General features: G+C 39.0%; 1 protein-coding gene across 1 annotated transcript in view; it reads left to right on the top strand.

Annotated features, from left to right (window-relative positions):
• GRIA3 (glutamate ionotropic receptor AMPA type subunit 3) overlaps positions 1-21,049 on the top strand; it is a 145,631-nt gene that overhangs the window by 21,467 nt on the left and 103,115 nt on the right. Inside the window, exon 3 of the mRNA XM_062007039.1 lies at positions 10,413-10,652. Coding sequence (XP_061863023.1) covers positions 10,413-10,652 — 240 coding nt within the window. The remainder of the gene's footprint in view (positions 1-10,412; positions 10,653-21,049) is intronic.

Here is a 21,049-nt window from a genome sequence, read left to right as displayed (position 1 = left end):
CAAAGGACTGCACATTTGGATTTTGGTATGAGGCATTTAGCTCTTGTCTGTCAAGAGAAAGTATGGGAAGAGTCCCAGTTCTCTGTTACCATCACAAGCACACCTGCAGGCCACAGTCTCGTGCTGTTGATGATGAACCAGGTTTTTTCTGCTTATGAATGCAGCAGGGTTTCATGGAGCACAGAAGGGCAATGGGTTTGCACTGGGTTTACATTTCAGTATACAGCTGCCTGAGAAAAGACTTTGAACCAGTATTTAAAGCTACAACAATCTGTCCAAACCCTCTGAGATTAGCGAATAATTTCAATCTAGGTCTGTCTCACTTGGCCACCCTCTCCATCTCTTAAAGGGCTTCAATCTGTTAAGAATTAACATGTAGCAATGTGACTTTTCTTTCACAATCAGGCTTTGCTGTACCATTTCTATCATTTTTGGCTTCCACATTATTCAGCTGTGCACCAGACAACTCTTTTGTTATGTGCCAATTAACCCAGCTTGATAAATAGTGATTATGCATAATTTATACAGAATAATATTCTTATTGTTCCCTGTAAATAAGGCACTGGCTTAGCTGAGGGTACTGGTCTGTGAATTACTGTCAGATATGATCATGAAGGTCCAGGAGGCTGGTAGCAAGAAGGACTCTTTGGATTGAAAGACAAATAAAAATAATAACAAGAATAAAACTAGACAAGGGAGTGCTTTTAGATTTGTAAAAGGAGTTGGAATTCTCAGTTCTTGCCCTTTCAATGTACTGAATAGGCTTCTCAGTTCTAGTCCAGCTCTCACTGAAATCCATGGGAGCTTCACCAGTGATTCTGGTGGGTACTTGATTGGACCCCTAAGGAACATCTTCAAAGGATCTCTGGCTTTTGAAGGCAAGTTTTCACGGCCATTCTGTTTCCTCTTCTGTGTTAATTGATCCAAAGTCTCTCAGATGGATAAGCTGACAGCAGTGGAATGCAAAGAGTGAGTGAGAATTGCACAGCTCCATCGACCTTGAGTAAAAGGGGAGGAGATATAGAGAAGTGAAATCCAGTCCACTGGTCTGAGGCGTTCTTGCAGTGACAGTGCTTGCTGGAGTACTATGCAGAGCCTCCAGGAAAGTGTTAGAGACTGTTGCTTTGGGTAAAGCGGGCTGTCTGTCAGCCAGCACCATGCTCTGCATACACAGAGCCAACTGGAAACCCTCCGGAGCCAGAGGCTGCTTACACAGCTGTTGGTTTGGCAATTACATCCCCTTTCTCCTTGGACAGCCTTAATCCTGGCCTTTGCCTTGTGGTGAATTTTACCCAGTTCAGTGATTGCAGGTGTGTTTGCCATTTTGCCTCTTCTATCTTATCCCCTGTAATATATCCCCACAGGCCTATAAATGGCACCACCTCGGCAGACTCAGCTCATCTTTCATCACACTGCCAGAGCCTTGTTTTGATTTATTGCCTTTCACCACAGTGGCCCAAAATGAAGTCAACTTCTGAAATCACTTAGGGAAGGATCTGCTGAACAAGCATACATTTAATAATATGCCTCTGCCTCTTTACTTCCTCCATACTGGGATGTTTCAGTGTAATAAGAAATCTCTTCAGAATACGGGAAGGCTGGCGATAGCCGCTGCTGATTCGTTGCTGATTCCGAGGCACAGCATTTTTAACTGCTGTGCTCGATTCAGCCCTACATTCTGCCTTACATCTTCAGCTACAAAATGCTGCTGTTTGCTGATGGGTGTGACTGACTGAATTTTTCTTCGTTCCACAAAGCACTTGTTTTTCTGTTAGCTTGTTATTTGAAATATTGATGAAATATGTGATATAGATCTTCTCTGAAGAGGGTAAGAGTAGCTACTTGGATACTGCTTCGTCTGCCACATCTTTTCCAAAAGTATATTTACTGTATATTTACTGTAAAAGTATATTTACTGTATTTCCAAGTATATTTACTGCTTGTAAGTAAATGGCTACAAAATTTCCTTGTGGTTTGTAAGTGAATAACTTTTTAAAAGAATGAGGGGGGTGGTATTTTTTTCATCTGACCAATGTTTTTAGAAAAACATGCTTCAGAAAGTAGGAAACGCATTTACAATCCAAAGTGATCACAGCATGCTGGCATAACATACTGGATTAAAATGAAAAGCATTTGAAATGGTGCAGCAGATGGAAACAAGTTATTTAACTCAAGTGTGCGTTACATATTTGTGTTGCATGCACGATGCCCTTGTTTCTGCAGAGATTAGTCATGAAAGAGGAGTTGGAGTCTTACATGTGAATAACACAAATGATCATTGTTTGCTGTGAATATATTTAGAGTCTCCAGGGGAAAACTTTGCCAGGTCCTCTGGCTCCCTCACACAGGTGTTAGCTCATCTTCCATGCTTCAGGGAGAAAGGAGTGCATGGTTATGTGCACGGGATAGACTAAGCCTTTTCTTAAAGGGCAGGAGCTCTATGAACTGCTTTACATCCACATGTTAGGTCTCTTAGCACTTCCTAAACTTGAGACTAGTATCAGAATTCATCATCCAGCACTGTGGAGGTGCCGATCAGGAGCTGAGTGGTGGTATTGCATCTACTGCTGTTGTTGGCAAGGCATTGATTATTCTGGAGAAACTCAGCAGAAACGTCTCTTCATCGAAGCACAAAAGGAGATAGTGATGCCTTTCTGTTTCTCTCCAGCAGTGAGTTTAACAGTCTACAAAGAGAAGTCTCTTGCTGCTCCTCTTCCAAGTATCTCCTTTGGTGTCAGGACAAGCAGAGGCAGTAAATGAAAGAGCAAAAAATCACAAATCCACAGCATTTAACTCCAAGTTGTGCAACAGTATTACAAAGTCTTCTTCCTAAGAGCTTTTGTTTTAAAATGCATGGTATATATTTGATGTCTTCCCTTTAAAAATAAAAGGCATTCTTCCTGGTGAGCAGCTTGTGGAGGTGGTGGGATCAAAATGGAAAGTCTGTTAACAGTAGAAGATCCTGGATTGCCAGGATGGGTTTAAAAATAGAAACATTGGCTATAATTTGTGATGCCTGATCTGAGAGCTTAAACTCCAATTTGTAAAAACACAAGTGAGACAATGTAGTATTTTGATAAGCACATACTTAAGGGTAGTCCTGAAATACCTATCACATCTTTTAAATCATCCTCCAAAAAAATTAGATTATTTGTATGGAACATCTATCCATATATATATATCTCCTCTCACATTTAATCCATTCTAAGCTTTAAACCCTTGTTTTGTGGCCCTCAAACTCCAATAGATTATACTTCAAATCAAGCCATGATAATCTGATTCATAGGCTTTCTAGGGGAATGTTCTCACAGAACTCTGACTCCATTGTGTGTTTAAAAAATCAGCGTGTAATGGTGATCCCAGTTAAACAAAACAATTTTATAATCTGAGCCTACTGATAAGAGGCTGACACTTTTCCTGGAAACTGAGTGGATTGACTCCTGCTTTTCTTCCACCTTCAGAAATGAGTTGGAAATAGATTCTGAATGGCAAGTTGTGTTTTTTCCTTTTTAAAGAAAAGTGACATAGACTTTAGTTTGGTAGCTTTGCAGGACGAGATCCTCATTTTGTGCTTGAGTTCGATATAATTAGTATTTTTTAACTTTGTGGCCAGTAGCCCAAAAACAGCTCAGACACTGCATAATCTTAGGCTTGGAAACTAAATAGTAAGTAGGTAATAGCACAAGTAGGCGGTTCTATGGTACTTAGGCCACCTGCAGTACTTTCTCTGACTAGAAGAACACCTTTCAGAAAGCTAAGCACAGCTTTCTCAAGACAATCCAGGTTGTGTTCAGCTTGACTTTCTGTCTTAACAGTTTGGTGCTCAAGGATGTCCTTGTTATTGTCATTTTAGACATGTTAGGTGGTTTTTTAAAATGCCAAAGCTTTTGTTTGCATATATGTGAAATTGTCAGTTTGGGGACACAGATTCTGGTCTTAGTTTATCAGCAAAGTTACAGTAATGGACAAAGTACATCAGACCTGAACGACCTTCAGCTGCCTTTCTGAGGGCTTTCTGAAACTGCACCTTTTGTCAGCCTTTCTGTCTAAAAGGATCTGACTTTGGATATGCACTTCTTTGTCATGAACAGTTGTTGCAGGTCTCAACAGGCACCTATTGGCGTAGTGGTGTGCATGAGGCTTTGTACCACTGGTGTCCTGCTAGCACTGTTACAGCCTAAGTGGCTTATTTTTATTGTTGCAAGCTGGCATTTTTCATATGCTCATAAAATTCCCACGAATGTTTCAGTGTGAAGAGAAGATCCAGCATGCAGCAAATTCATGTACATTGTTAGGGTTTTATTTGACTGTAGTAGTATATATAAAGGCCAAAATGTGTAAAGTTTAATGAGTCGAGTCATGTATGTCATAAATAATTTGGCATACTGAAGGAAACCAAGGTTGTGGTAATGTGTTTGTACAGCACCCAGCACCCAGGAGCTGTAATTGTGATCAGGATTCCAAAGTCAACCTGAAAAGCTGTTAAGAAATAAAGACCATTTCATAATGCATAATGGATTTGTGATAAGGTGGCAAAAGTCATCTTGAGCGGGTCTTGGTCAGAGAGCGTTTGGGGATGCTTGGATCTGGGTGTTTGTTTTGGATTGTTTTCCAGTGAATGGTTTGTAAAATATGAATGGATTAATCCTTATGTCTTTTATTTGCAATTTAATAATACCCCTCTCCCCATGCCTGAACATACTGATTTTTATTTTCTTGGCTCTCCTAAAAAGAAATGCAAACTGAAGGGAGTGTGTATGTTTGGAGAAGGCACTAGATAGAACAAAGCAAGATGAGGAGTTCTTTTGTAAAAAGAACTAGATAAACCACACTGCAGTTATATCACAGAGAAAGCTGCTGCCATAAGTGAAGTAAGAGTGAATTGTAATTGTGTTTTGAGCTCTGCTATGAGGTTTCCAGTTGATTTTGTTTGTTTGGGGGGATTTTTAATGTTTTTAAGGGCACTTCCTCTGTTATGTAAGACGAGAAGTGATGTTAAAGCAAATATCTCAGGAAGATTTCTATGCAGTTCCAAATTGTAGTTTCCTTGGTTTCCTCCCATCCCCAAGAATATTCATATCACCTATTTCAGAAATAGATGTTTTCAGAAATACTCCTTTTCTCAGCTGAATTTAAAAAAAAAGCTCAGTGGAATATTTTCCTTTTGACAGAATTCAGTGTCTTAATTTAAATGTAAAAGCTAGTTTTATTTGCCATAGGTAAATATAGTTCCATTTTAATTTTTTGTATGATGAGTTTATCTCTAAAGGAAGCTCTCCAGTCTGCTTGCCTGGAGCCCTTGAAAAGTAACTCACTCTGCATTCAGGGGCACTGCTGTGCTGGTCTGCTCAGGGCTCAAGGTAGCAGGAGTGTGCCTTTTCATTCAGTGTATTAAAGTGAAAGGGAGACAAAGCAGTAGAGGCATTGTCAGTCTCTCTGAGAGCCCATATGCTCACTGTATGTAGTGACATTAATGATAACTCTTGCATTATTATTATAACAAGGAAGTCATAGGATGGAGCCTTAGCTGGAAAACAGCAACGGCTCTGAGATGTGCTGCATATTATACCATTATAAAGTACTGCCATTAGTCTGTTGGCAGAGGCTGGCAGTGAGAATTGTCTGGAATCCAAGACAATTGGCAGAAGAAAGTGGAGAAAATAAAATTATTTCACAGCTGAGGGAAACACAACACAAAACTGAGGAGCTGCTATGAGCAATGTGCAGTAAAGCCAGTTGTGACTGTGCTCCTACGGCGCCTTTCCTCCCCAGGAGCTGGATGATTATCGGTAAGGCAGGCCTTACAGTGCCCCTTTGACATAAGCTAATTTTGTCAGACCTAATTTAGAAGAAATTGATATGAACAAAGGGGAAATTACTTTTCCATACAAACAGTAATGAAGAAGGAATAGTGTCTGAAGTATTGTAACCTCCAACCCCTGACCCCAAAACTCCCAGGCTGTTACACCCTTGGGCAGAAGTGCGCTGTAGACCGTGCCTGGGAGGGTCCTGCTGACCTACAAGCCAGTTAGTAATGATATCATCTAGTGGAAATGATGTAGTAAGACCCAGCCATTGACATATGGTTTTTTGTTGGCTTTATACGTGTTTTCTTTAAACAGGCAAAATCCAAACCGACTTGTAAACGTTCCTAGTAACACTTGAGTTGTTTATAGTAAGAACTGGAAGTCAAAAAATACCCAAGGTGTCAGAGAAGTTTTGACTTTAGCTTCCAGGCAATAGACAGTAGAAGTGCCAGAGCCTGTACAACCTTGCTGTGTCAGGAATACTTAGAGTCACTAAATGTACAGGAACTAAATGCCATTAGAAAGTGAAAAGTAAACTTTAAAGCGACAAAAAACATGTAATAACTTGTGTGAAATGGGGCATCTTTTGAGATTCTGGCCGGGAGCTCTCCTGCTGTCTGAGTGAAAAAAAAATCACATCTGGTTAATCTCAGCAAGTTTCTGTGGTGGGAGCAATTTGACTCGAAAGGAGCATGGAACTGTCGGTAAAACAGAAGCCTGGGATTCGTAGAGTTACACTGGTGTTTGGGATGGTTCAGCTGCTAGTCAGTACAGAAATAAAGATTCTTATTTGAGTTGGGGTTTGTGGGGATCTTTTGGTTTAGGGGTAGGGTTTTTTTGTTGGTTGGTTGGTTTTTTAGCCAAATTTTGCTTGCCACTGTGGTCACTCTGGCTCTGAGCATTTTCCTTCCTTGGCAGGAAACACCAGTCTGTCATGACCTGAAACTTTCTTATATTCTAATGACATGCTTGAGAATTCACGGGCTTCACTCATATCATCCTTCCTCTCCTGAAAATGATGGCCTGTGGCAGCTAACTTACTCTGAGAATCAGCCCAGAGTTAAGTCTCCATCAATAAACACTCACCTTGCACCTAATGCCAAAATAACAGCTTGTTATGATCCCCCCCTTGGATAACTCATGCTCAGGACCTCTGTCCTTTCTTTGTGGAGATTGCAGCTTTTTCAGAGAGGTTTATAAAGCAACTTGGGTATGTCCTGACCTTGGAAACAAATTGCACATCCACAGGATTAAATAACTGTAATTAAGAGCAGTTTCATAAAAGTATAGCTCAGAAAAAAAAAGTTTCTTTTGTTCTGAGGGTTGAGGTTGCACCAAGGTTTGTCCAGATCATTTCTTTAAGAGCCAAAGGATGTGTTTGACCGTCTGCATTTTTCAAATAGAGAACAACAAACATAAATCAGCTGTGATTAAGGAAAAATACCCAAAATCTTACTTGAACATGAGGATTGTTGTGATTGTCAGTACAAAGTAATTTGTGAAAAAAAGCTTAAAGCTGAGGTTCAGTTATCCTCTTTTAAATTTTGCTTATGGTTCATCAATCTTAGAACACTCATATCATTAAAATGAATGTAATTATATATTGTTTAGAAAACAGGTAAAAATATGGCTAGGGGTTCATGGACTTTCAGTAGATTCATCTGACCATGTAGGAGATTGTCACAAACTAAACAAAAGACCTAATGGTACAAAATTGTATCAAAATTGTGAGTTCAGAAATGCAAATTAACATTGAGGACCAAGATAATTGGCCTTTTGGCTTCTCATTATAAAAACAAAGGTTTATTTGCCTTTTAAATGGGCCAGTAAAATTGAACTGGCACCCTACAGTGCATGCAGAATAGATAGTCAAGAAGAAAAAGCTGTTAGAAATGAGCAACGGAGCTTAAGAGATGATTTTTCAAAACTAATGGAAGACAGTCTGTGAAAGTGTTTAATTTTAAAGATCTGCGGTGGCTGCAAACCTGAATCAGGGGAAATAAGGCTGGGCAGGGAGATGTGCTTGTTAGGAGATACTGTTGGTGATCCTCCAGGTTTTACAGGAAAAAAAATTGCAAATCTCTAAAAGGCCAGATCAGAAGCTCCCACCTGTGCTGGGATGCTCCATGCAAGCAGCAGCTCCATGCTAGGTATGGTTTGGAGCAGATCCTGTTTACAGTTAGGTTGTTCAGACTCTGATTGTTTTCCTCACGTTACTCACAAAGTGAGAATGGGCTCTTTGCATAAATGACCACAGGCTGCTGTGAAAGTAGACACACCTTAATGCAGTGGTTTAAAACACCTATGCAAGACAGAATTTTGTTCAGAAGAGAAAGACCTGGAACTATCTTCAAACTGTTGCCCACAGTGCTTAGGTGCCATATATCTGAGAAAAAGAAAGACCACAAAGTGGACCAATTTTCAGTAGGTTCCTAGCACAATGCAAAGAAACTAATCCATGCTGTGTCCAGATACTATGTCCCTGTGAGTCTGAGAGATTTCAGCAGTCAGAGTTCAAAAGTACTCCTGAGCCTTATACCTGATAAGAAATAATGAGTGAACCCAGGATGATTTGAAATACTCTGTTTTTTTAGGGTCAGGAGACATTTGTGAAAATGTTTTGTTGGCATTGCAAGAGGGGCTGTTTCCTGGAACGCTTGCTCTTCTCTGCAGTACAGAATCCACATCAAAAACCCCTAGTAAACTAGGTCATTAACAAATATGTAAAAGCATCCTCATCTGTGAGGTACTGACTTGGTGTACGTGAGGACACCCAAGCTCTGCTAGCCCCACTTCACTGATTATTCCCATGGAATTAGAGGCCTGATACGCCATTGAAATGATTTGGAGACTGACAAACAAAATGCCTTTTGAAACAGTGTATTTAATTCCTTAGTCATGCATCTGGGAGTGAATTCTCTGTATATATTTATATATATGTGTGTGTGTGTATATAAAACTTCTTTTATATTCTTTCTTTACTGTGACTGAGAACTTCCACAAACTTTTCTTTCAAAATCACTGCTTCTTATTCCCTCTCTGTGCCTCTTGCATCTCCTTTCTGTCTACACCAGCTGTTCTTTGCTGCTGGTACCCACAACTGTTACAATGGCTCAAACACTTACAGAAATTCCATAATAACATTTCTGGTTGTGCATCTGGATCTCTAGGAAGAAAATCCAGTTTGCACACCTGACTACCTATTTGAGGTGTTATCCATGATGCTGTGTCAATGAGCTGATATGGTGGAGAATCCTTTTGTACAATTACTTGAACAGGCTGCAGTGATTCTGAATGGTAGCATTTATGGTAGGAAATGTTTCATGGTGGTACTTTGGGAAGTAACGATGCTGTATATTTCTGTGTAGAAGTCATGTCTCCTTCACCGGTAATTACTCCCCTTTGCTTTTTGCAAAGTTAAATATGCAGCGTTTTGGCAAAAGTGGTTAATGGGGCTAGTTGAAAATTGTTGTTAAATCCAGTTCTTGACAAGTGAAATTGTTCATGTTGAATGAATATTTTTCTGGGAAACTTACTTTCATTACAGATGGGACTTGCTCATCTCAGTCCAGAAATATGCTGATTTAGAAGTGCTGCTATGCTGTAGTGGTTTTTTGCTTGTACAGTCTTTATTATGAACATCTCATAGATCAGGCACCCTCGCTATCTCTGATGCAGTTTGACTGCATGGAAAGAACCCAGAGATACGAGTTTGTGTTGTTCCTATGGATTTGAACAACAAACTCTTTTCCCTACAGCTCCCATGAAGTGCTTATAAATTTTCATACTTCATTTTTGGTCCAAAGTGATCATTGTACAATTTCTATAAAATATGGGAAATGAAGAGTTTCCCCAGAGAGGTGCATGTGAAATGAGACACCTTTGACTGCATTGTGATTACTTTCTGAGACTAAATGAGTTCCTCAGGACACGAGAGTGGTTAATGACTAAGAGCCTCCAGGTTAAGGGACAGCAGCTTTCATCCCATGAAGCAACATTGTGTTCCTCATTGGTGTTGCCATTAATGGGCCATACACTTTCCAAATTGCTTCTGAAAGATTTTAACACTCAGTTCAGAAGCCGCCATAATGTTTGACTGAAAGGCCACACCCAGATTTCATACAGAGATTCCAGATTTCTGGGCTATAAGGGAATAAAACATCCAGATTTCTTTGAATCAAATCTGAAATGAGGTGAGATACCAGGGAAAACTACATGTTAATGTTTTGACTTTTAGGCAGACCTGCCATTTGTTACATAGCTGCAAAGAGAGGTCTCAAGGTGCTACTCAAGGGAGGAAAGATATTTTACAGTCAAGCAACGTAATCCCGTGTTTGTTTTTAAAGAATATCGAGAGATGAGTATATTTTGACAATAAATTGGGACAAATCACAACCAGAAGTGTGCTCAGGCCTGTTTAATTGTGATACAGTGGGTACAACTTGCAGCTATACTGAAATTAGTGTATATTATCTCATTAAGTCCTTCCATCTGCTACATAATATGGAATAATTTCAGGATTGCCTAGAAGGCTTACTTCTTTACTTGGAAAGTTAGTTTGTTCATTAAATGCCAGATTTTGACACCCTTGTCTATCTTTGTTAGTCTGTTCACAGTTTTCCAGAGGAGTTTACGCCATCTTTGGATTCTATGACCAGATGTCAATGAACACACTGACGTCATTTTGTGGAGCCCTGCACACATCCTTTGTCACACCGAGCTTCCCAACAGATGCAGATGTGCAGTTCGTCATCCAGATGCGGCCAGCATTAAAAGGAGCCATCTTGAGCCTCTTGTCTCATTATAAGTGGGAAAAGTTTGTGTACCTCTATGACACAGAACGGGGTAAGCACCATCATTTTAAGTGATTTTTCTATGCCATAACTTCCTATAAATATTAACAGAGTCGGTATGGGCAGCCCATCCCAACTTTCTTCTGGGTGGAGGCAGCATGTTCTGATGGTCCTAGAAAGCAGCTTTATTCTGAGGAAACTCAAATGCGTGGATGAATGAAAAGAAAGCATCTTCATATCACAGATCACTTGTTACAGAGATTGAGACAGTGTTAGCAGTGCAAGCGTTCAATTTGGTATACCTGGTTTCCATGGAACCGCAGACTCAACACTTGCTGGGTTTTTGAGTCCTTGCAAAATAAACAAAGTCGGTGCTATGAACTAGGTTGTTAAGCAAGACCTTCCACTGTGCATGACATTGCAAATCCCACATCACTTCACATAAATGTACACTTCTCCTGTCACTGGACAAAGATGATCCATGCTATGATACACTCTGGAGATGTCTAGAAATCAATAACAGCCTAAGAATGTAATGCATGAGTTGCTTTAAGATTCTGATGGAGAAAAGATGCTCTAGATATGTCACATGGATATCCGGAGGTGAGTTTCAATGTATAACAAGAATGACTAGAAATACATTTTACTAAATGATAAAGTATTAAACCCAGTGTTTTCATGCTTAAGCCAATTGTTAACTAAGAAGCACCAAAAGTAGCAAATCCTGTCAAAATGCAATCTGAGCATCATAAACCATTTTCTGTGAGGAATCTTGCACGTGTTTGTGGAGCAGCTGTTGCCACCTGCTCTGAGTGTACAGAATTTGTTTCATGATGGATTTCACCTGGACAGCATTTATTGCATCAGATAGATGTGCCACTGCCCTTCTCACAAGCTTTGTGATTAACAACTCCAAGACTACCTTCGAATCAAATTAATCTGGATAAAGCCAAAGAAGTTGAGATACCCTTCCTGGCTCCCACAACAAAGTTCTAATATCCTAGACTACTGCTTATTTCTGGGTTAGCCCGCTTCTAAATAAAATTTCTTGTGAATGTGCCATTTATCCTAGTAAGAAAGACTTGATGTGACCAAATGTGATAAACTTACAGCATGTGATCAAGTAATATGTCATATGTTCCAGGACTAATGGAACTTATCATGGTTAAGGCTAATAAAATTTGCTTTGGAAGGAGATACATCAGTCATCCAAGATCATGCCCAGTAAGGAATGTGGGACTTCAGACTGGAAAAGTCATGTAAATCAGCGGGAGTTTCACTATAACTAGTCTAAATGCTCAGGCTATCATGAGGGAGGACTCGCAGCCTCAGACTTGCATTTTTCTGCAATTCTCAGTGTGTGCAATCTTTAGATAGACACAGTCTAATCATGAGCTTATGAAGACTAATCCCTTTGGAACAATTTAGGTTATATCTCAGCTTCATACTGCCTTGTTCATACTAAGATTTTAATCACAGGTTAAAACACAACTCTTGCTGGTGAAATTAGCCTCAGGAATCTGACTTGACCCCTGTTACCTTCTGGCCCTTGTCTTGGCTTCCTACTCACAATCTGGCAATTACTAATCAAAGTCGTGTTGTGAGCCTGCTGTGGCTTCCATACATGTTATGATAGCCCTATGTTATGTCAGACATTCGTGCTGTCAGAGTGTGAAGTCTGAGTTAGATGACAGTGCAGGTGACTGTAGCATTATAAAATATAGCTCAGGGATAAAGGACAGTTGTGTCTTGGGCATGGAACAGGCATCAGTGCATGTAGGTTGTTTGATGACAGGCTTTGAGTTGTTCGGTATAAACTTACCACATCTCATCTTTATCATTGCTGTTTGTTAATATATTTGCCATTTGCTAAAACAGGAGCAAAAATAAGCAGTTGGTTATCTTCAGTTACTGACAGTTTAGTTAGGTTAAAACAAACTTGGTAGCTGTCTTGTCAGAGTTACAATTGCTGTATTCTTCCAGCTCTAAAATAAATTAAGAGTCATAGAGGAGTGAAAGGCAGGTCAATTAGGTACTGAGAAATAGACATTCCATTTCTTTTTTTTTGATGAGCAATGGACATGGATGAGCACCTGAAACATTTGGCAGCTCCAGTAGGCTGCCCGGTTTCTTCATAGGCCTTCAAATACAAAAGAACATGCCAAGAGGCTGAACAATACTAACAGTGAATGACTCCTTGTTTTGGGTGGTGCTCCAGTGCATGAGAGACCATTGGAAATGAAAATACTGGAGCTGTCACAATTCTGAATAATTGCTATCTTCGATACTTAGCTGCTTTGGGACACAAGCACTGTAGAGAGAAGGTATTAAGCAGTTTACTGTCAATTCCTGAAATAAACTACCATTTAAATGCTGCCTTTCTATGACAATTATTATCTCACTGGTTTGTTCTGAGAATCTGAAAAATCATAGAACGTTAGACTCCTCTTTCTTATGTTGAATTTATTTACAGACTAAATTGTTCGTCCCCAGTAGTTTTACAGTGTTCAGCTAAAGCAAAACACTGCCATGTATTAAACATTGCATTTAGTATTAATAAATACCACAGCATATTACAGATGTCACACAAAACTTTGTAAACCTTCTTGTGGTTTTGTACTGCTTATTGACTATTTCAGTTTAAGCTTGGGAGAATGGAGAACTGGCTTTATAAAGTCATTTTCCTTAAGTAGCGGGTTTTTTTCTTTCTTGCTGTCAAACCATGTAATCATATGGTTTCCCCCTAGGTGACATTAGGCACAATACTGTGAAGTTTTGTTCCTGCAGTGAAGACAAAATATAAATCTCAAACAATAGAATAAAGTTAAGGTCTACAATTATACAGGTGGCGAAGCTTTTAATCGAGTGGGTTGGTGTGTACGCTGGGCACATTTATATTTGTAAGTACGTTATTTTCTGTTGTTATGAGATGACCGAGCGCTGCAGGTTGTGCTCTCAAATACATATTTATGTGTAGGTACAAAATTCAATTTCTTAAAAACTGCTACAGCACACGGAAAGAAAAATAAAATGTGAGATTTATGAATACCAACAGCAAGCATTATGTCTTATCATTGCTTATTTCAGTGTCTGGACACATTCTTTTATGCAGAAAATGAAATTTAAGAGAAAAACCGAATTGCATGTTCTTCCAGTAGCAAAAGGAAAAGTAAATTACATTTTGCAGAGAGTAATGATGCATCAGGAAGTGGTTGCTAAGAAAGAAAGGACATTAAAGAGTGTATAGAAGAACTCGTCACATGTTCATTCCATGCCACATGCTTTTAGTTCATGTGAAAGGGAAAGGCAGGGTTGGTTTCTGTTTGTATTAACTCACATCAGTAAGTTGACACTGTTGGTTGCTGTGATGCGTGCAAAATATCTGATTAATTATATGGTGCTAACTGCCTCAGTAGGCTCCTCTGCAGTAGAACTAAGACTAATTAAGATTATGGCAGGATGAAATGAGGTGGGGTTATATACAGAAAGCTATTAAGAATTCAGTTAGCACTTGTCAGGAAAGTCACCTTTTGCATCTCATGCTGAGGATTATGTTTCTTCAAAAGCCTCAAGTTTATTTCCAGTCTTTGGATCTGTTTCTTCTCTTACTTTACTGTAAATCGGATGTTAGTCCACTGAAGTCAGGGGACCACAGTGACACCAGTATGAATGTGTGGAGAGGTAAGCTTGTCATTTTCAGAGTTGACTTAATGTTGCCTGAAAATGTGAAGTACTTCTCATTTAATATTATAATGACATGGTAGATTGCAATGCCGAAGCTTTTCTTTATTTAAATTTCCATAATGTTTCTCAAGTAACAGTTTATTTTTGCCTGAGAAACAGTCTTGTACAGACTGTTCATTTTCCATCTGTTAGTAAAACACAGGCATTTTGTCCTAAGTTACTTTGATTTGGCATACCTACTATGCACAAAGACATTGATTCTGTCATGTAGATCACCTAAACAAAATCCCACTAAGTGGTTTCTGTGATGTGCATCAAGTCTTCCTCCTCTTCCTTCAGATCATAGGAGTCATTACAGGACAGGAAAGTGACTGACTGTGTAATGCCTGCCTGCAGAATGGGAGCTCAGTCTAGCAGAGGTACAGAGGTAGATAACAGTCTTTACGACACTGTGACAAAATACCTCTCGAAATCTGATTTTTTTTCTGTCATTTTGTTTTGATTTAATCTGTCAGTAAGTATCTAGCAATACCTAAAATCAGGGAGAAAAAAATCATTGAAAAAAGCTTTGGTAAGTAGGTTTATCATTGGCTAATTTTGACTTTTTTATGTTAGTTGGTTAGCACTGGCTGGGTGAAGGCTGAGGAACAGAAGAGTTTGTCTAAAGCTCCAGGTTATGTGGCTAAGAGCTTAAAATACCTGCTTTAAAGGCAAATAGATCTCTGATCCATACTGCCACAGAAAACCAAAAATTTGATCTGGACATAATTGATAAGATTGGGTAAGGATGCAGAAGGCCTGAAAATAGAGCTTCAGAAAATATGACCTGTCTCATTCCTTTTAAACATAAAACCTTCTGGTACCGTAAAGAGATTCCAGGTAAAGGCTAAAAGAATAAAAGAAAAGAGGTACAACTGCAAGGCTTCTTGATGATTACATGTAAGGCATCAAATTGCCTTAAATTGGATTCAGTACAAGGCAATGAAGTCTGATTCACTGCTTCTGTTGAAGACAAAGAATAACTCTTCTGTTAAGTTCTGCGTTTACAAAATTAGGCTAGTTATCTATTGCTATCAAAAGACAAGCCACTTCTGAACTGCTTTCCCTGGAGAGTGAGAGATTGGAGCTGATAAAAAAAAAGCAATATATAGAATCAGGCTCATTATAGCTTCAAAAAAATTAAATTGGTGAATGTATTCTTTTTTTTTGATGGAATGAGACTTGCACGGAAAATTGCTGGTATGTAGAACATTACATTTTTTTGCAAAACATCTAGGGTAAGACACATTTTTGTGGAATCTAAAAAGGTTCTGCTTTAGTACTTGTTGGATCCCTAGGGATTTTGGAATGCTAAGTTCTGTTCGACCAAGTTGCTGAAAACAGCAATGGATAATGCCATCCGACACAGAATGACTGACGCCTGTTTATAAGCACCGTCCATCAACAGATAGGCAAAAGAACTCCTCCTTCCACATGGCTCATTTGTTAAACTCTGTATTGTCTTTCTGCATGTCAGGAACTTTTATCTTCATTTATAAAGATCATTTTTCAATAAAGAGGAAAAAATGAAACTGATGGTAGCAGCTATGCCAGCATTAGCAAACCCTGAATTCAGCACCTCCTGAACAGTCAAATGTTGAAAGAATCAATAGTTCAGCGGTTCATTAACATGTTTCTTCTTCAGAGCAGGGGAGCTATGCCACTAGCTGAATCCATTGCATGAAGGAAAAAGGGTTTAAGGCTAGTTCACACTTTTCTCAGAATTAAACATGGGCTTGTTCCTTTTTAAAATCGTAAATCCTGTTTGCTCATGTCTTTACACCTGTTTAGTTCTTCTCAGTTGTACCTGTAAGGTTGATGTGATGTATTTTGCCTACGTTTTCGAAGGTATGAAAGGATTTCAAATTTTGGCATTATCTTCTGTAAATATCAGGCTGTAGTGAAGAATAATGGAACATACAAAGTATGTTTGGAAGCCTATAAAACACCAAAGGTGACAAAACAAGGAAGAGTTACAACAAACCTTGATTCTTCTGAGTTTTTTGGCTCTTCTGCAGGTGTGTTTTGGACAGCAGCCCAGGATCATGGGGATGACAGGTAGACAATATCAGTTGCTAGCATTTAGTTAGCTATGTAAATGAGCTATCTCGTTCTCCTTTTTCTCCTTTATATACTGGGAAATGCACAGCAAAGAATAAAACCTTGGCAAAACCTCCTCCGTTGAGGTTTGGCTTTCATGTGACAGGAACAGGCATCACAAGTCTGTACTTTTGAACAATCCCGTGCCCCATCCACAAATTTTCTTCTAACTCATGATGCTGACAAAAGACAACTTGCAGCATGGCCACAAAATGTTGCATTTTTGTGTGTCTTTGCTTGAAAGAATATGATGTAGGTTCAAGTTTTCAAGCTCTGGTACATTAGAGAGCACACACAGTGTAAAGACCCTTATGGTAGAAAATCCATTATTTAGATTTAAGAACAATCATACTTTATGCAGTTAAGCACAGTAAGAAAATGATCTGTGGCTTTCGCTATCAGCTTGTTGGGAGTGAGTGATTTTAACATCTTAGAATGCCCAGAATTTGTGTTTATATAGAATGGAAAGTTATAGATACTGCTTAGCAATGTTTGTATGAAATGTAAGTCATTTACCCTGACAAAGAGGTAAATCTTGGTACTCTTATTTAAGGGCACATTGCTTGGTTGCACTCAGCAGTATAATGCATGAACTAAGGCTCTACTCAGGAAGCGTGCCAGAACCTTAACTGAAATATTCCAGCATTGCTTTACTGTTTGACTTTACTGCCTAAATGTGTTCAGGAATAATCTGAGCCTGAACAGTTAAATCTAGCTTTAGATAATCACTCCCCATTTATTTCCTCTGAAGTCTCATACAGACTTCTTTTATCTTGGTGTCTGGTACATGGATACAGAAGAAAGCCCTTTTACTGATCCTTCCCCAAACAAACATTGAGACCCTGTGTGGGAGAATGGATGTTGGCTGTTTTTTGGGTGAACTGAGAGCCTTCAGCGTTTTTCTCCTCATCCTTCCCATTAGCTGTTATTTGTTTAGCTTACCCTTGGTAATCACTTAAACCATTTTTCTAGCTTATGGATTTTGATGGTATGTTTACTCTTTCTGTGCATGTTTCTTAGAAGCAGTTCATTCTTAACCTGAGTGACAGCAGTTGTCAGTGGCCTGTGGTATTCTGTGGAACAATGTTTTTTTCTTGTTCACAATGAGCGAACATATTCCCTTCATATGCTACAAGAGACCTCACACTTTTTAGAGCATGGAATGATAGTGAGAAGGAGATCCTCAGCCCAGGAAAATGAACCATTCACCAGGTGAAGAATTATTGTGAAATGAGCACAGGCTGTTGTGGCTTAATGGAATGACTGTAATAGCTGCAAGTGGTAAAAAATGCCAACACAAAGGAGATTTCTCTAATACTTGAGGAATCGGTGAGTAAAATGGAGTATCTCAACAAGTTTGTAGATCAAAGCTTCTTTCATAGAGAGGCCTCAGATATTCCAAAGCAGGCTTTTCAGCTAAGCAATGACATGTTGTTTTGTCACTACCAAAAGAGAGGCTTCATAATGCAGGTTGAGTTTGTTTGGATACAGGACTATATCGCATGAATGATGTGTGAGAATTCAGCTGTGTTAAAGGTTTGTGGTTTTGAAGTGATTTTCATCTGATGGTCTCAAACAATGATGAAGGCAGCAGTATCTGTGTGAGGCATGCAAGGGTTTTCAGTCCTGTTTTTCAGATGTAAGATTTGATGAGCAGGGTGACAGCCTCATCTGCTGTTTACATATATGAAAATCCCTTTGTGCAAGTTGAAAGCACAGTGAGCTTTGACCTAAGGAACGTGCAGAAAGTCATGCTGGAAGTCAATGGCCATGATTACTAATGAAGAACATATTTTCATATTCTTAGACAACAATTCTCTTAAATTTTACCATGAATTTCCCTTCTCAGCTAGAAAAAAAAATGTGAGGCCTTTAAAGACACTCATGTATTGCTAAGAAGCTTTACATTTAGGTAGTTAATTAAATGGTGTTCGCCGTGAAGGTTACACGAAGGAATCCAATGGCTGTAGCTTCAATACCTTCCTTCATCTGTGACACTTTTACATTTTAGATGTAACTTCTTCTTTCAGGCTTCAAAGAATTTACCAAACTAGTTTGACCACGTGCCTTTTTCTTCCCAGAAAATATCAGCTGTGTCAGTAAGCATAAAGATGACTTGAAGAAAAATAAATGTGAATGCATTTATGGCAAACCCATTCAGCTGGCAGGTAAAATTACCTCATTTTGTATTTAGGTTACAGAGTTTTTAAAGGATTTTTCTCCTACAGAGATAGATTTTTCTCTGGTTTCTTACGTGACATTTAAAATCACACTTTGTTCTTTTTCCTTTTTTCCTAAAACTCTCCTCCTTACACTTCACAGCAGGCCAGCACTGTGAGCATGCATTTCAGAAGGCATATAAGACAGTGTACTGCTGTAGTACAGTGCAATGAAAAGTATTACTCTCTAAAGGAAAAAAGTGAAAAGTTGCTGACATGAATTTTATTCTCAGTAACAAGTAATTGTTCATTTCCTCAGTTCTAGATGCATAGCTCTTCCTGGCCACCTCTTTTTCTTTGATTCATGATGCAAAGAATCATCAGGAAAGAAAGGTGTCCTAAGGTTTTATTCCTCCTGATCCTGAGCTCATCTTGCTCACAGCCTGTTGCTTTGCATTTAGAAGTATTTCTGACTTACCTTGGTTGTCAGCAGCCCACAGAAATAAATCACTACTCAGTGATTTACACAGCATAGCAGCATTTAGTCAGGGCCCCTCTTCAGTTTGTTAAAGTGGTTAAGCACAGAGTTGTCGTCTCTTACGACAGCAAAGGGTTTCCTTTATTGCTGAAGTATTTTTCCTTCAGATTTTAGGGCCAGATTCCTCAGGCACTGCTCTGTGAAGCAGGTGTGCTGTGGAGTCTGGATTTGCACCTGAAATACATCTGTGCCCTCTCTGGGTGAATGAGCTGGAGTCTAAATAAGGTGAGGGGTTTTTCCAAGGTAGAAGTAGTTTTGTGAGCAGTGGAGGCTAATGCATCATATCTGAAAGTGAAGAACCGTGACTGCTGCAACCACACCTCCAGTTCTGTTCTCTGCTCCAGTGCAGTGGGCTGTGCCAGAGCTGTGAATGTGCAGTAAGCTCTGAGCATCAGAGTTCCATGCTGACACGATGAAACAGCATCACACTGGAAAGGTTAACAGATACCCAGCAGTGGTTGTTGAGGTTTCTTAGGAGCTCCTGAGATGTTGTTTGTTTTGGGGGTGTTTTTGTCAATGCTAATAATAATAACATGCAGTGACTTACCAGGGCTGTGCATATACCAGATACAAGAGGACTACTGTTATTGCATGAAGTGCTAATATTTTTATAGCATTTCTGCGTCTGCTTGTGAAGTTACAAGTTACTTCTCCTCTGTCTATTTATGTTCAGGAGAGCAAGAATTCATTTTTGACCAGTCAGATTTTGATAACCTGCCCAACTGTACTTGAGAACTGGTTTATAAAGGAGTGTAGTCACTCCACATACTGTATTGAACCATACTGCCTAAGGCCAAAAACAGATTCAAATTGATTTGTTTGGTTGTGGTGGTTTTTTTTAATCAGCACATGTGCTATGAGCATTTAACTGAGACTTCTTTCCCATTTGTAAAGTAAATCCACTTCTAGCTGTTCTAGCTTAGCCTAATAAAAAGGCCACTGATCACTGAAAAGCCTTTTCGTTCCCTGTTCTTAAGCTATCTAGATCTCAGAGTCATAGATAAGAAGACTTTTCCAGAGAAAAAAATGCATGCCAGCGGTCATTAAAGATAGTTAGAATACTTTTAAACACTCTGAAGCCATCCAGACATATCTGGCAAGCAATGCAGACACTTTTGGTTGTCTTTTTTTAGCAAGATGCTTCATGCTCATCACTCTAAGGGCATAATACTGTCATTTTTGTGGCAAAGACTATATATGGCCTTGTAAATTTATACTGTATTCCCCTTGGTGATCTAAAAATAATGATATAGTCTCAGAATTAACATGGGAAAGCATTTATTAAAACTCTTGGGTGCCTTCAATACACCATGAGTGGTGTAGTTAATACCAAAGTATGGATGATTCTAATGGGTGAATATATCAAATAAACCAAAATGTTGGATAAAATTGTGATACAAACAAGATATTTCCTCTGTTGAGTTTAAATTTTCAGTTGCAGTTTTATGTCCTGCTGAGCCATCTAAAATATATGAAAGATCTGTAATTGTCACTCATCTTTATGAAATGTCAAAGCCATATACTACATTGACCTCAACTTGTGTGCATTAATTCATGAAGAATTTAATTTTATGAGTTTAAGTCAGAACTGCAGTATAAAATCCTTTCAGTGCAGTTTAATTACTTTGCCAGCATTATATACACATAACACCATCACAGTCTAGACTGGATTGTGTCATGATCTGCTCCTAAGACTAAAGATACTGTAAGTGCATTTGTAGATCAAAGAGTGCTATTTGCTGCAATTGTATTTCTTGATGGCTTTTTCCACCCTGCTTAATAAAAGGGAAATCAGGATTTTAGGAGCAAATGTTGGTCTTTAGTTTGTGCAGTTGAGCACATCTTTTATTAGCAAGATAAGGCTTTATTCTTTAAGGAAAAAAAAGGCGGGGGGGGGGAAGGAAAAAAAAGCAAAATGGAAAATAAAGA

Source organism: Colius striatus, chromosome 13, assembly GCF_028858725.1.
Source record: "Colius striatus isolate bColStr4 chromosome 13, bColStr4.1.hap1, whole genome shotgun sequence".
Taxonomy (NCBI): domain Eukaryota; kingdom Metazoa; phylum Chordata; class Aves; order Coliiformes; family Coliidae; genus Colius; species Colius striatus.
This window is presented reverse-complemented; position numbering and strand designations above follow the sequence as displayed.